Below are 11,704 nucleotides of genomic sequence, written 5' to 3'. Positions count from 1 at the left end.
AAAAAATCTTGTTTGAATTTTATTGAAGGAAGAAAAGTAAAGAAATATTATTACGAAGGCAGGTATGACGCGAATCAATAAGGCTCACAGGGTTGTTTGTTGCCGAGCATCATCATGAGCAGAATAACATTTTGGTTGTCATCGCCATCTTCCATCAGCAAGAGAGGGAGCATTTTATCGGGTCCCATTGCAGTTCCGGGAGCCTGGCTTTGCAAACTGAGCAAGAGTACGAGCATGTTATTGTCTAGAGAGCTGCCCTCGTCATCTTGTAAGAGAAGGAGGGGAAGGAGAATATTGAAGTTGTTGTTGAATCCTTGCGGGTTGGACATTCCACCCGTCATCGAACTCATCAAAACCATGAGCAGAAGAGTGTTTGGGTCTTCAGAGTCCTCATTATCGCCAAACATGATTATGTATGGCATAAGTTGCTGAATAGGAACCGACCCTTCTCCTCCCATTGTCTAAATTAAGAAATGAAAAAATATTGAAAATTGACTTATTTAACCTGCATCATCATCATGAGCATCAAGTCACTGGTATCCTGGTCTCTATCCATAAGCATCATTGGCAGAAGCGAATTAAATTGATTTGAAGTAGAAACGGAGCAGTCTCGTTGTGCCATCGACGAAAACAAGAAGAACGTTGTAAAATCGTAGCCATCATCACCCGAGTCGCCAAGAAGCAAGAAAGGAAGAGCATTGTTCACATCACTTCCCATTCCCTGGATCATCAACATGAGCATCAGCTCTGAGTTCTCCGAGCTCGCACTTGTTTCTTCCATGAGAAGAAGTGGGAGAATGTGATTGATTTGGCTAGCCTGGGAAGGGTTCATCACTCCTTGCTGGTGCTGCAGCATCATCATAAGCAGCATTTCATCAATTGCAGCTGCAAATGCGAAGAAAAAACCTAAAATCCTCATTTCGATTCTCAGACTGTTCTTTAGAATATGTCTTTCTAAAGTCTCTCAACGGTGCTTTATAAATTGTATGCTGCTAGAATGCGCCACAGAAATAGTAAGAGATCAAGGCTACTGATAAGGCGGTTAAGATTTGGTGCGTGAAGATTGACCTGCTAGAAAAAAGATATCGACCTGCAATAGAAAACACCTTCAAGTTCGAACCAATACTTTCTAAGTTCGAACTTTTTTCACAGTAGAATATGATATCTAATTATGAAATTGGCTTAAAAGTTCAGAAAACAAGTAAAAAGTAAAATTAGAATAGAGAAGTGGCAGGACAGAGATTGAGGACATTAAAATTGAAAATTTAAACTAACTTTTTGGAAATTTTGGATCAGTTGAAAGCACAGAAACTGTTCATTTTTACAGTTTAGTCTTCAGCAGTAATGCTCAATAAGGTGCATAGCCACCGCGACCGCGTCCTCTATACATTGCTCGTCCTCGACCACGACCATAAAAGCCTCGGCCACGGCCTCTTCCACGTCCGCGGAAGCCTCCTCTATCGGTTGAGCTAGAAAAAACGAATTGATGATGCATTCAGTACATCAAAATTACCTGACGCCCGGCTTGTTCGTTCTCTTGGGCATGACTTTAATCTGCCTGCCCCTGAACATCGATCCATCAAGAGCGATCGCCGCGTCAACTGACTCCTTCTCCGTGAATTCAATGTAAGCAAAGCCCTTCGGATGCCCAGAGTACTTGTCGCAGAGGATGGTCACTCGATTGAGCGCGCCGCAACCGTGAAAGTGTTGCTCAAGTTCTTCTGCGGTTGCCGAGTAATCGACCTAAGATATGTTTAAAATTGGCCTTCAGGATTTTCACAATAGAAAGCCAACCTGTCCGATGTAAATCGATCTGTTGTCAGCGTCGACCTTTTCCTCTAACGTAGGGAAGTTTGCAGATCCCATAGGCGCTGAACCAGCTTGTATAAATATTCATGAAATAAAAGAAATCGAATATTTCTTACCGTCGCCCATGCTCATCTGGCTTTCGACCTCTGACTGTAGCTCCTTGAGTTTCTCCGCCTCAGCTTCCATGGCCTTGACTCTTTCCTTGATGGCTTCCAATTCCTATTGATTGATCACATTATTTCAACTGATTTTGGCATCTTTTATTCATCAAAATATAATTTCGTGAAAAGGCGAGGGAATGGCTCTTTTGCGCCTATAAAGTGGCATCTTTTGGATCTGATGAAAATTGCTAAAGCTTTATTTTTTTGAATTTGTTTTTTTTCGATCCAATGGCTCTTTTGGTATGAAAATTATCGGAAATCAAGGACTACAGAAAACTGGGACTAGATTTCGAGCATCATTGGTTGGGGTATCGACCCCCAACTTACGGGGTCATCTTCAGCGTCGTCGTTCTCCAGCGATGCCTAAAAAGAAGTAATGAATAATTTGCCAGTAAATTGTCAAGCTAAATTACGTCTAAGTCGTTCTCAGCTCCAGACTCTTCCAACAGAACTTCATCAACATCAGACATCTCTGCTACCGTACTGCCTGAATGCGATTCAAATCAATAAATTTATTTATGAAAGTCCTAATTAATGTTTGATTACAGTAACTTAGAACGTCCGTTATTAAATCAAGACGAGAAATTGCACGATATCGAAGGGGATTTGAATTCTGTTCAAGGAATATGAAATATGCCGCAAAATATTAAATAAAAAGTAAAGAATGAAGAGTGAAAATTGAAATTGCCTTCTCTGATTTGAACAAAAATAGGAACATTAGAAGAAATTCAGAAAAAATGAGTGAACAAAAACGGGTTTTGTATGAAGAACGACTGTCGTCTGAGACTCTCAGCCGTGGTAGTCGGTTAGTATCTGAGTATGAAATGTCACATGTAGAAAATAATGAATGGGACAAGCTGGGGTTTATGTGTTTGTTGTTTTTTTGAACGTGATACGAACAAGCAAATAATGGTTAAACAGTTGAGAAAGGACCAGAAGATCTGTTCCCGTTTGATTTTTATCAGGCAGAATAAAGTGTGTCCGGTTCTTTCAAATTCTAGTGTAGTGTCATATATTCATATGGGCATGAAGTGTGCTGATAAGTCGAGTTTATCCTTCAATGGTGTCTTCAATAGTTCGCTAAATAGAGAATTACGAGCTGCCAATAAACGTTGACTGTTTAACTCACTTTACAGGCGGAAAAATCGAAGTCTTTTCCGGTAACTTCCTTGTACACTCTCATAATATCTTCAGACGTAGTTTCAAAGTGTGTAGTAGCATCATACGATTTTGTAACGAAGATCTGAAGAAAGAGACGTTTAACCAGAGACAAGATGAAGAAAATTTACATTATCAGCGGGAAGATCAGCCTTAGGATGGAAGACATCTTGGGTGTAGACGAATTTCTTCTCGATTGGTCCCAATTTAGCGAACGCAGCTTCCAATTCGCCTTGTGGATTCGCCGTCTCAGCAGTTGTGGAGATGAAGGCAAGCCATTTGCCCTTGGGGGCGACGTTATGAGCAGATGACACGGAGCAGATGTAAATATCTTGAATAATTAAATTGCTGGAAAGGTACTTTGATGGAAGTGTTACCGTGTCTTCGACCGATTTGCTTTTGGGGAAGGATGAATTGGCAGGAAGCGGAGTCATTGGTACCGGGGATAGGGTGGTTTAGGATACAGATGGCTCGAACGAGAACGCCTTTCTTCTCGACTCTAGATTGACGTAAGCAACTGAAGAACATGCTTGTCTTACCGGTCGGTAAAGTAGCTTGGGTCGCCAATAACCTGCTTGGCCTTGACCGTCTCTCCCTCAGAAGTGACGAAGACAGCACCATCCTTGGCTTCGACTTTTTCAACAGGCTTGTGAAGCATGTAAGTTCCTCCGTAGATTGCAGAGAGACGAGCGAAGCCCTAAAATACTGAAAACAAGGCTCTAAAATTTATCCCACCTGGGGAAGTTCGCCAAGACCGTAGAGTGGGTACAAGTATGGGGATTTGCCATATCTGCTCAAAGAAGAGGCGTAGAGCTTGACTTTTTTGATGGCTTCCCCGCATGGCTTGAGAAGGTAGTCATCAGTTCTGTACAAGCACATGGCGTGTCCAACAAAGTCCTGAATGGAATTAAAATGTTTTATTGATAAGTAAGAAGCGAACCTGAGTGTTTGCGTCGAGGCCAAACTTTTGATAAACAGCGCTCATGGGAGTGCTTCGTGGGTCAACGCCCTGCCATGAAGAAGGATTGTTCTCATCGAATTCATTGGTGAAGATCAGGAACTTTCGGAATCGTCGCTTTTCGAACATGCCCATGAGGCCGGATGAGAGAGCTTCAGTCTCAGAAGCAGGGACTTTGTGGACCTTGCTTCCTTGAAGGACGTAAGAGCCCTCGCAGACTTTGAATTCGAGGTATCGAGTGACGTCGGTGAAGATGAGCATCTGGACGAGCTTTCCATCGGCCATCAGAAACTGAGAAATTCGATAAGAAGCGGGATGAATGGTGATTAATAACCTTTGGGATGATGTCGACGTTCCAATCTCGACCACGGCCCATGGTCTCGGGAGCTTTTTCCTCGCCGAACTTTTGGTAAAGTTGATCAAGAGGAGTCATGGAAGTAGCTTCAGCGCCGTAGTACGAGTTTCGGTCCATGTGAAGGACCTTTTTGCCCTGAACGGAAAGGACACCAGAAAGAATGCACTCGGTAAGGCCAGTTCCGAGAATGACAACATCGTATTCTTCATCCATATTGAAGAGTGTAAAGGGATTTTTCTAAATTTAAACTTCTCTAACAAACGCTTATCAAATATTTTTCTTTAGAAGAAAAAAAAACGAAATAGGTAGATCTATTTTTTTATTTATTCGCGATGAAAATAGTGCGAAGCGCAAACAAGCTGCGTTTCGCCGCTATTGATTTTCTTTGACTTTTGCTGGATCGACGTTTGAAGAAATATGGAAATTTTTGGTGAGTTGGGTCGCAGAAAATTTAAAGGTATCTGGCTAATACATTGCACGGGACAGAAAATGAATGAATGAGGCAATTGATTTCAAATTCTTTAAATGGTAATTGCTGATGTTTTGGTACTCGGACGGCGTTTGGAAAAGGTAAAAGCTTTGAGTTTAAACGAGAGTCAAATTTGAAAATAAAATCGTTCTAAATTATCTTTAAAATAAAGAAGTCTTTTTGAAGTTGATAGGCAGGAAGAAAGAATGTCAAATAAAAGAACAAATGTTGTGCGAAGAGAAAAAGGTCAGTATGGAGGACGGATGAACATGTTAAAATCTACAAATGGCTAATCTTCTATCACGATGTCTTCAAGTTCTGCTAGGTCGGATGTTACTGTATTTGAGTCAATCGAGAGTTCTTCGTTGAAGCGCTCGGCTTCGCGTCTTCTGATCGCAGTTAGGATTTGAAGGTCTCCCTTTTTCGACTCTGCAAAAACATCCCACTGAAAGTTGTTGATAGAAAGCCGTCGGAAAGTGTTTCTATTTACATATTTTTTGTGAATTGTCTCCATCGCAATGATGTTATGAGCAAAGTATTCAGCGTTGGAAGCAGCTACTTCTCTCATTATCTTGGCCTTGACCTTTTTGCTTTTGTCCTCGCTCTTCTCGAGCACTTCTTGCGTTTTCGCTGAAAGAAAAGGGGCATTAGGAGGTGAAGATGAGAGTAGATAAAAAAGATCGGCGTTTCAGTTTTCTACTGATAGAAAATCGAAACTAACGGCCCTGAATTCGCCTAGGGACGTGGGCGCACCCTGTCCAATCAAATCGGCATCGGAGTGAATTCTCCGAGGTTCGATAATGAATTTACTCTTGCCAGAAGACGTTGCATCGAGCATTTCCTTTGATTAACACTTTAGTATTGAGGGGTACTTACAGAAGTTCATCTTCTCTTGTTCAGCGGAAAGTGCTGATTCATTCGTTTTGACGAGCTTACTCAAGCGTTTATGATCTGAATTTATAACCGTTTAAATAGAATCATTAGAATCGCCATTAGAATCGATCATAAAAGAATTCATGATGAATTTAGAAGAGAGCTCACCTTCTAGCCATTTTTTGTTGATCGCTTTTTTGAGAATTTTAACTCGCTCTTGATCCAGCTCTCTCCAGAGCTCCCCCTTCTCCGTGGATTCATTTTTATTGACGATCTTGAAATTCGGATTAATAACGATCCCTCAGTAGCTATCAGCAGACCTGTTTGATTTTGTCTCGGGAGCTCAAGAATTCCTTCATCTCATCAGTTCCGTCCTGAACGCCAGAAGCTCTCATCTTTTGAAGTCTACTTGCTGTTCTTTCGCTTTCTTTCATGAGTTTCTTTTTGTATCGTTGAGAAACCTGGCCGAACTTCTTTTTCTGCTTGTAAATACAGATTTCAAGCTTCACATCGCAGAATTGCATGTCGATTGGTTCGAAGAGGATTGTTTCTTTTGTTACTTTCTCCTTTAGTTTTTCGAGGACAGCTGATTTCATCGCCGGGCCAGAACGGTGCAAACTCTCTGTATGATCATTTGCTAGCCAAGGAGAAGGCTTCTGTCTTTGTTTTGGTTTGGCTAAAGGAGCATCTGGGCACTCATTTTCAACGCCTTCCGTGTCCATCCCGATGTTAGATAGGATGTCCATGCGTTTATCGAAGCGGGAAGCGACAGTTGTCGGATTAGTCAAGCACTCCAGAAATTCTGAGTGTTCACTTTTCGTAAAACACGACGCTTTGACCTGTAAGAAATTCAAATTTGGACAGGATAGAATCGTAACATGCCTTAATAAACAACGCGCTCATCCGGAGAGGAACACAAGATGTTGAAGTCAGCGGAAGATGTCTATATCCACATTGCAAATCCTCAATGGGCAAACATCGCTGCGCCAGCACTAGAAACAAGAATAAACACAGTGGCTACCATGACCGGAAGAGGATTGTTCCAAGGCAAACCTTTGTTAGAAGTTTCATCGTTGACCGCGATTCTGAGTAGCGCTAGATCCGGTGCTATCACTTTTTTCAAAACAAATGTCTGACTGAAGCCCCAATAAGGATTCGGGCCTATTTTAGAGTTCAATTACATTTTTCAATTGCGAAAGTTGACGAAGTGTCGCCGCGTTTATGAACTCGTTCCTTTAGACTTCTTCGTTTTAAACTTTGTAACGCAATCGGCCGGAAGACCGTGTAAATCCATCGAAATGTATACATTATCGGTGGTGCCGAGCCACATTCCCGAGATGACAGTAATCTCGTAACTAGCAGCGAGCACTTGATGAATCAAACGCTCACCAAAGGGGTCGTACTGGTTCTTGAGCGTTTCTACCATGAATTTCGGCTTGAGCACTGGACAAGGGCTCTTATATTAGATAAGCGAAATCATGAGCCAATTTCCTGGCAAAAAGTGCGAGAAGAAAAGATAAAGTCGCGATTAAAAGCCCTTAACATAGCCGCATCTTCCGTTGGACATAAAGCGTCCTTGATTTAGTTGAAAGTGCTCGTCTGGCGTTTGATAATTGAGCGACACCAATTGACAACCGGCTGACCAGAAGACAGTTGGGTTGTAGTTCGATGAATCTATACGTTGACCTTTGGGGTAGATACGCGATAGCTGCCGGGCATTGTATAACACCAACTCCTGCGATCGTGAACCCAGGTGGCTCAGACCCTGCGTTTCGGAAAAACTCGACATTTGGTAGCGCTTGTTGTTATTCCAGGATTCCTCGAAGCCGGGAAAGCGCACGGAGGTGCAGTAATTAATCATTGCTGATAGAACCGGGTGGATTTTGTCGTCGAGGACGTGTGCTTGACTAAAACGGGGATTCCACATCGATCATATTCCGTAATACCTCGTGAAAAAATCGACAAAAGTAAACGAAGCATAGAAATATCCTCTCCACTTTTCTATTCTCAAATTTGATCTTGCTTAGTTTATGTGAAAACCCTCCTTGAAGATCGTAGACGACAGACTTTTCCGTTTCAGACGTGTTATCGGTATTTTCCGAGTTTTGTTCGCCAGAGCCCGTTTCATTCTTTTTCTGATTCTTGTTCATGTTTTTCATTTGATCGTAATCTGCTGTATTTTCTTCGTTATGATCGTCTGCCAGGACGATATCCGTCTGTCCGTCGTAATAAGCGTTCAACATCGTGGTTTCTTCGGCCTGGCTGAGCTTTTTGTTTTTGATGATGATCCGGCCCTGGACGTTGGGTTTACAAAATGACACGCAAGGAGGCTTTTACTGTCCAAATTCAATGAAGAAACATATTTCGTCGCTACTAAAAGACGCGCTAGAATTTAGTAAGATAGACAAACTGTTTCCAATATTAAACCCATTCCTTCAGCATTGCTGGACTAGGAAGGTCTATCCCAGGCTCGAGCTGATGATTTAGCAGGGGCTGCGAAAGCAAAGCATCGCCAAAAATTTCTAAAAATATTTTCAACTTCAAGTGTCATAATTTCATTTCCATTGCAAAAGCATTATTCACCAGCGCAGTAGTTGGCCATTTTAAGTTGATTCGGTTTCGAGCAGTGGTTTTCGAACGATAGGATAACTGGATAATCAGATGCCATAAACGCCGTCTCGTTAATTGCCTAATTACCGATTCGAAATTATTTTTAACTGTTGTTATCCAAGTTGCTTCTAAGTTTCGAAGTCAGTAAAGATTACATCATGGTTTGATTAAGTGCTTTTCTTCTTCGAATTCAAGAGGAAGTTTCTACAAAAAACAGTCTCATCTCTTTTAGAGATACTTCGATCTCCAGTAGCCCGGTTGTTTTATCATTTCTATCGGCTTTCCTTAATTACATCGATGAACATTACTTCTGTGCAAAATGCATTTCCGTGAGTGATAATCGGCTCGCCCTAGAAAGAAAAGTTCAGATTCAGAATGCAACGTTCGAGCAACGCTGGGGTTGAGTTATTCTATCCAATTTTGAATTACCTTGTTCGCATTTTTCCCATCCCAGCAGTCAAGTTCGATGCATCGACATCCTGAAAGCAGCACCTGGCGATATATTTCAACCGTACTTTCTCCACCTAGCTGCCTTCCCGTTAAGTACGTATTGTGGGATGAGGCGATCCAGTAGTGAGAAAGAGGAAAGTCCATCGTTTCGATTTTAACTTTGAGCCATGTATCTGATTTTACAGCAGTTTCCCATTCGATAAACGCCTTGAAGGTTCGGTAGTCGACTCTGCTCAAGTCCTCGATTTTGAACCCGTGAATGTCTGCTATGTTCTGAAGGATCTGTGGAACGCCGTTCTTTTCCGGATTCACATCAGCGTCAATCGTAAATGGTGGCGAAAGAATTTCGTTGAGCCTTTCGTCCCGCATCGTTTCGTTGAGCCAGTTTACGAAGCTCACGAGAGGAAGATCTTTTCCCTGCTCGACCTTGTATTCGTCAAGGACCTCTTGCCAGACTTTCTTAATATCTTCTCGGGGACAAAGAGTTTCTGCAAGTTGCCGCCACGATTCCCACGTTTTTGAATGGAGATATTGCTCGACGTTAGGCGTACATGCTCTGAAAGCAGTTTGATATTTGCGACGCGAGTTGAGACGGAAGGACTTGCCAACTTCTTCCACATTGATATCTTCAGCGTATTCATTCAGTTGATCATAGGAAACGCGCATCATGTCATAGTAACTAAGACAAATATCCTTGTCGCGTCGGAAATTTATGCTATCTAACAGGCGCTTCTTTTCTTCGATCGTTTCACAAACAGCGTTGATCTTCGTCGGATGAGCAAGCTCATTGCCGAATCGAACAAATACAGTAAGTCCATCATCTATCGCTTGGATCTCCCAGATGTTTGAGTAATCTAATAACAGATCAATCGAGTTCCGCTTGTCAAACTTACGAATAACATCGCGGAGTCGTTTTTCTCCCTCTCCTTTCTTTGCTGGCCACAGTAAAACAATAAAATCTTCATTCGTTTTACTCAAAAAGACTAAAAGGTGTCAAGTTTTCTCTACTTAGGTGGAAAGTTACCTGTTGGGAGATTTTTAACTCGTTCGATTTCAATGCGCTCACGCTTAGCGGCTTTCTTTTCCTCCTTATTAGGAGCCATGTTCACCGAAAACTACCTCATTCTTAATACTTTCGGTAAGAACTAAGTGCTTGCATTGGAATAACACAAGTTATGAGAGATAATACTTCTCCATTTGAAAGACAACAATTGTGAATAAGAATGCGTTGAAAGGCTGAAAACAGTGCTGCCAAAAATGCAAAGAAAGACAAGAAGATGTTTAATTTTTTTGTTTTATTTGAATTTTTAGTTGACGTCACACCCAGGGAAGATTGATAATTACAGTATTGACAAGAGGTTATTGGCGGCTTCGTTCCATGTTTCGTTGGAGCAAAGCGACAAGCTTAGAATACCAGAGCTTGTTTCTGCCGACCTGTGTCGCTGGCTGCTTTTTGCAGTCGGCGATGTATCGCTTGGACCACTTTTCGAAGGCCTTGGTGATTTGTTTGATGCCTCGGATTGGGTTGTTCTTGTCGTATCGGGTGTCAATAACTTCATCGTCACCATCGAGGAGCTCATCAAAGCCGAGATCATCGTCTTCAGCGTTTCGTCGTCGACGGGCTGATTCGACTGGTCGTGGGCCGCCGTTGGGAACATTGGGGTCGAAGAATCCGCAGTGCTTGAATCGCTTTTGGATCTTAGCGATGTTGTTCTCGAATTTACCGGCCCAGTGTTTGGCCTGATGCTCTTTCAAGTTGGTGCTAGTCCACTCGGCGGTGAATTTCTTCAGTTTGTTCAATCGCTGTTCCGGTGTTCGTGGGGGAACTTTTCGTCCCTCTTCAGCGGTGGCAACGGCGGCAACAGTGGCAAAAATACTCAACTTCATCGTCGGGTTATTTTTTCTAATTTGTTGTTTTCTGTTGTTTGTACCTTATCGGTATTCTCAAAATTTGATGTCGAAATGCTCAAATCGTCCGCAATAAATAGCGCAAAGAAACGGCGCTAGAGCGGGCAGGTGGCGCTCTCAGCGTAATCATGAGCGACCATAACCAAGTGGTTAGCGCATGCGTTGCGCGAGCAACGCGCGCTCTATGACTGTCCGGCATGATTGAGATTCGCTGAATCATGTAGTTATGAAGGAAAAAACTGGATGGCAACTTATTGTGGAACGAATTGCTTGGTGAATGTGGTCTAAATGGTTTGTGAAACGAGCAAGTGATTGTATGGTGAATAAGGGGCTCAATGGTTAGTGCGAAGGGATAAATTTGGATTGATTTTTACTAGGGGTAGTGTTTTATGGACAACTATCAAATATTCAAATGGCTTCCTTCAAAATGTGGTAAAATGATGTGGAACCTAAAACGGATAGAAAAGAATAAATTCAGTCTCGAAGACGCTTTAAACGCTTCATAATATTTTCGTCAAATCTTATCTAACAAGTCACCAATCCCTTTTACCAGAAGAGCAGGTTATAACTCTTTTTGCTTCCCTGAAAAGAAATCTGCATAAAAACAGCAGTTTCTTCAGCAACTTGACGAGATAAACATTTTTCGATTTACGCAACTTGTCAAGAATCAAAGAGAGCTTGACACTTGATGTCAATTAACGAGCATTCGGAGGGTAAATAAACCTTTTTGCTGGACATCTAAATAAATTGCAGGTGGCGAAAGTGCATTGCTCCGCAATTTTCGCTGCTCCTGTGCGGGTTATATCCGTGAACCTGGGAACCTCTTTGATGATGGTTACGATCAGCAAGAATTATTCTCCAGTTCACTATTCCCGAAGGATTCCTCACTAATGAAGAATTTCGCTAATCAGGGCCGTTATCCAGCGCCTGTGGCTCGATTATTACGAAAAACG

At 42.2% G+C, this 11,704-nt stretch overlaps 4 protein-coding genes across 5 annotated transcripts; all 4 read right to left on the bottom strand.

Moving 5' to 3' along the window:
• Nucleotides 1-8: 8 nt before the first annotated feature.
• LOC145696040 (uncharacterized) lies at nucleotides 9-960 on the bottom strand. The gene is made up of 2 exons (XM_081773030.1): nucleotides 506-960; nucleotides 9-461 (listed from the first exon to the last, which is right to left on the bottom strand). Exons 1-2 carry the CDS (start codon nucleotides 917-919, stop codon nucleotides 75-77), a joined length of 801 nt encoding a protein of 266 aa, XP_081629156.1. The 5' UTR covers nucleotides 920-960; the 3' UTR covers nucleotides 9-74.
• Nucleotides 961-1,152: 192 nt separating this feature from the next.
• On the bottom strand, nucleotides 1,153-2,467 carry LOC145711551 (polyadenylate-binding protein 2-like). 2 transcript variants are annotated; one of them, XM_081789245.1, is made up of 6 exons: nucleotides 2,384-2,467; nucleotides 2,298-2,333; nucleotides 1,926-2,028; nucleotides 1,795-1,880; nucleotides 1,514-1,743; nucleotides 1,153-1,469 (listed from the first exon to the last, which is right to left on the bottom strand). In XM_081789245.1, exons 1-6 carry the CDS (start codon nucleotides 2,438-2,440, stop codon nucleotides 1,349-1,351), a joined length of 633 nt encoding a protein of 210 aa, XP_081645371.1. In that variant the 5' UTR covers nucleotides 2,441-2,467; the 3' UTR covers nucleotides 1,153-1,348. The 2 variants fall into 2 exon arrangements, with proteins under 2 accessions (XP_081645371.1, XP_081645379.1); XM_081789253.1 differs by having other exon boundaries at nucleotides 1,795-1,871.
• Nucleotides 2,468-2,485: 18 nt separating this feature from the next.
• LOC145711499 (rab GDP dissociation inhibitor alpha-like) lies at nucleotides 2,486-4,699 on the bottom strand. Its single transcript, XM_081789195.1, has 8 exons — nucleotides 4,421-4,699; nucleotides 4,069-4,377; nucleotides 3,864-4,025; nucleotides 3,668-3,825; nucleotides 3,506-3,627; nucleotides 3,260-3,459; nucleotides 3,100-3,213; nucleotides 2,486-3,050 (listed from the first exon to the last, which is right to left on the bottom strand). The coding sequence occupies exons 1-8, from the start codon at nucleotides 4,652-4,654 to the stop codon at nucleotides 3,021-3,023; spliced, it is 1,329 nt and encodes a 442-aa protein (XP_081645321.1). The 5' UTR covers nucleotides 4,655-4,699; the 3' UTR covers nucleotides 2,486-3,020.
• Nucleotides 4,687-9,970, bottom strand: LOC145711975 (1-phosphatidylinositol 4,5-bisphosphate phosphodiesterase beta-4-like). Its single transcript, XM_081789663.1, has 17 exons — nucleotides 9,868-9,970; nucleotides 9,737-9,826; nucleotides 8,823-9,697; nucleotides 8,680-8,743; nucleotides 8,367-8,474; nucleotides 8,223-8,305; nucleotides 7,734-8,083; nucleotides 7,320-7,690; nucleotides 7,268-7,274; nucleotides 7,019-7,237; nucleotides 6,837-6,946; nucleotides 6,666-6,775; nucleotides 6,104-6,622; nucleotides 5,952-6,057; nucleotides 5,787-5,861; nucleotides 5,401-5,540; nucleotides 4,687-5,355 (listed from the first exon to the last, which is right to left on the bottom strand). Exons 1-17 carry the CDS (start codon nucleotides 9,944-9,946, stop codon nucleotides 5,200-5,202), a joined length of 3,462 nt encoding a protein of 1,153 aa, XP_081645789.1. The 5' UTR covers nucleotides 9,947-9,970; the 3' UTR covers nucleotides 4,687-5,199.
• Between the last annotated feature and the right edge of the window lie 1,734 nt (nucleotides 9,971-11,704).

The sequence above is a fragment of the Oikopleura dioica genome, chromosome 1 (genome assembly GCF_907165135.1).
Source record: "Oikopleura dioica chromosome 1, OKI2018_I68_1.0, whole genome shotgun sequence".
In the NCBI taxonomy this organism is placed as follows: domain Eukaryota; kingdom Metazoa; phylum Chordata; class Appendicularia; order Copelata; family Oikopleuridae; genus Oikopleura; species Oikopleura dioica.
The sequence above is the reverse complement of the archived record's forward strand: the minus strand, read 5'-3'. Positions and strand labels throughout refer to the sequence as shown.

Bases quoted from the DNA above. Each gene is read 5' to 3' on its own strand.
- LOC145696040 (XM_081773030.1), bottom strand. From the start codon at position 919: ATGAGGATTTTAGGTTTTTTCTTCGCATTTGCAGCTGCAATTGATGAA. The intron at 462-505 runs GTTAAATAAGTC...TTCTTAATTTAG, and splicing joins TGCTCATGATGATGATGCAG to ACAATGGGAGGAGAAGGGTC.
- LOC145711551 (XM_081789245.1), bottom strand. From the start codon at position 2,440: ATGTCTGATGTTGATGAAGTTCTGTTGGAAGAGTCTGGAGCTGAGAAC. The intron at 2,334-2,383 runs GTAATTTAGCTT...ACTTCTTTTTAG, and splicing joins GAGCTGAGAACGACTTAGAC to GCATCGCTGGAGAACGACGA. The intron at 2,029-2,297 runs GTAAGTTGGGGG...ATCAATCAATAG, and splicing joins ACGACGCTGAAGATGACCCC to GAATTGGAAGCCATCAAGGA.
- LOC145711499 (XM_081789195.1), bottom strand. From the start codon at position 4,654: ATGGATGAAGAATACGATGTTGTCATTCTCGGAACTGGCCTTACCGAG. The intron at 4,378-4,420 runs GTTATTAATCAC...CGAATTTCTCAG, and splicing joins ACGTCGACATCATCCCAAAG to TTTCTGATGGCCGATGGAAA. The intron at 3,051-3,099 runs GTGAGTTAAACA...TTCTCTATTTAG, and splicing joins TCGATTTTTCCGCCTGTAAA to CGAACTATTGAAGACACCAT.
- LOC145711975 (XM_081789663.1), bottom strand. From the start codon at position 9,946: ATGGCTCCTAATAAGGAGGAAAAGAAAGCCGCTAAGCGTGAGCGCATT. The intron at 9,698-9,736 runs GTAAGTTTGACA...ATCTGTTATTAG, and splicing joins ACGACTCCGCGATGTTATTC to ATTACTCAAACATCTGGGAG. The intron at 6,623-6,665 runs GCATGTTACGAT...AATTTCTTACAG, and splicing joins TGAGCGCGTTGTTTATTAAG to GTCAAAGCGTCGTGTTTTAC.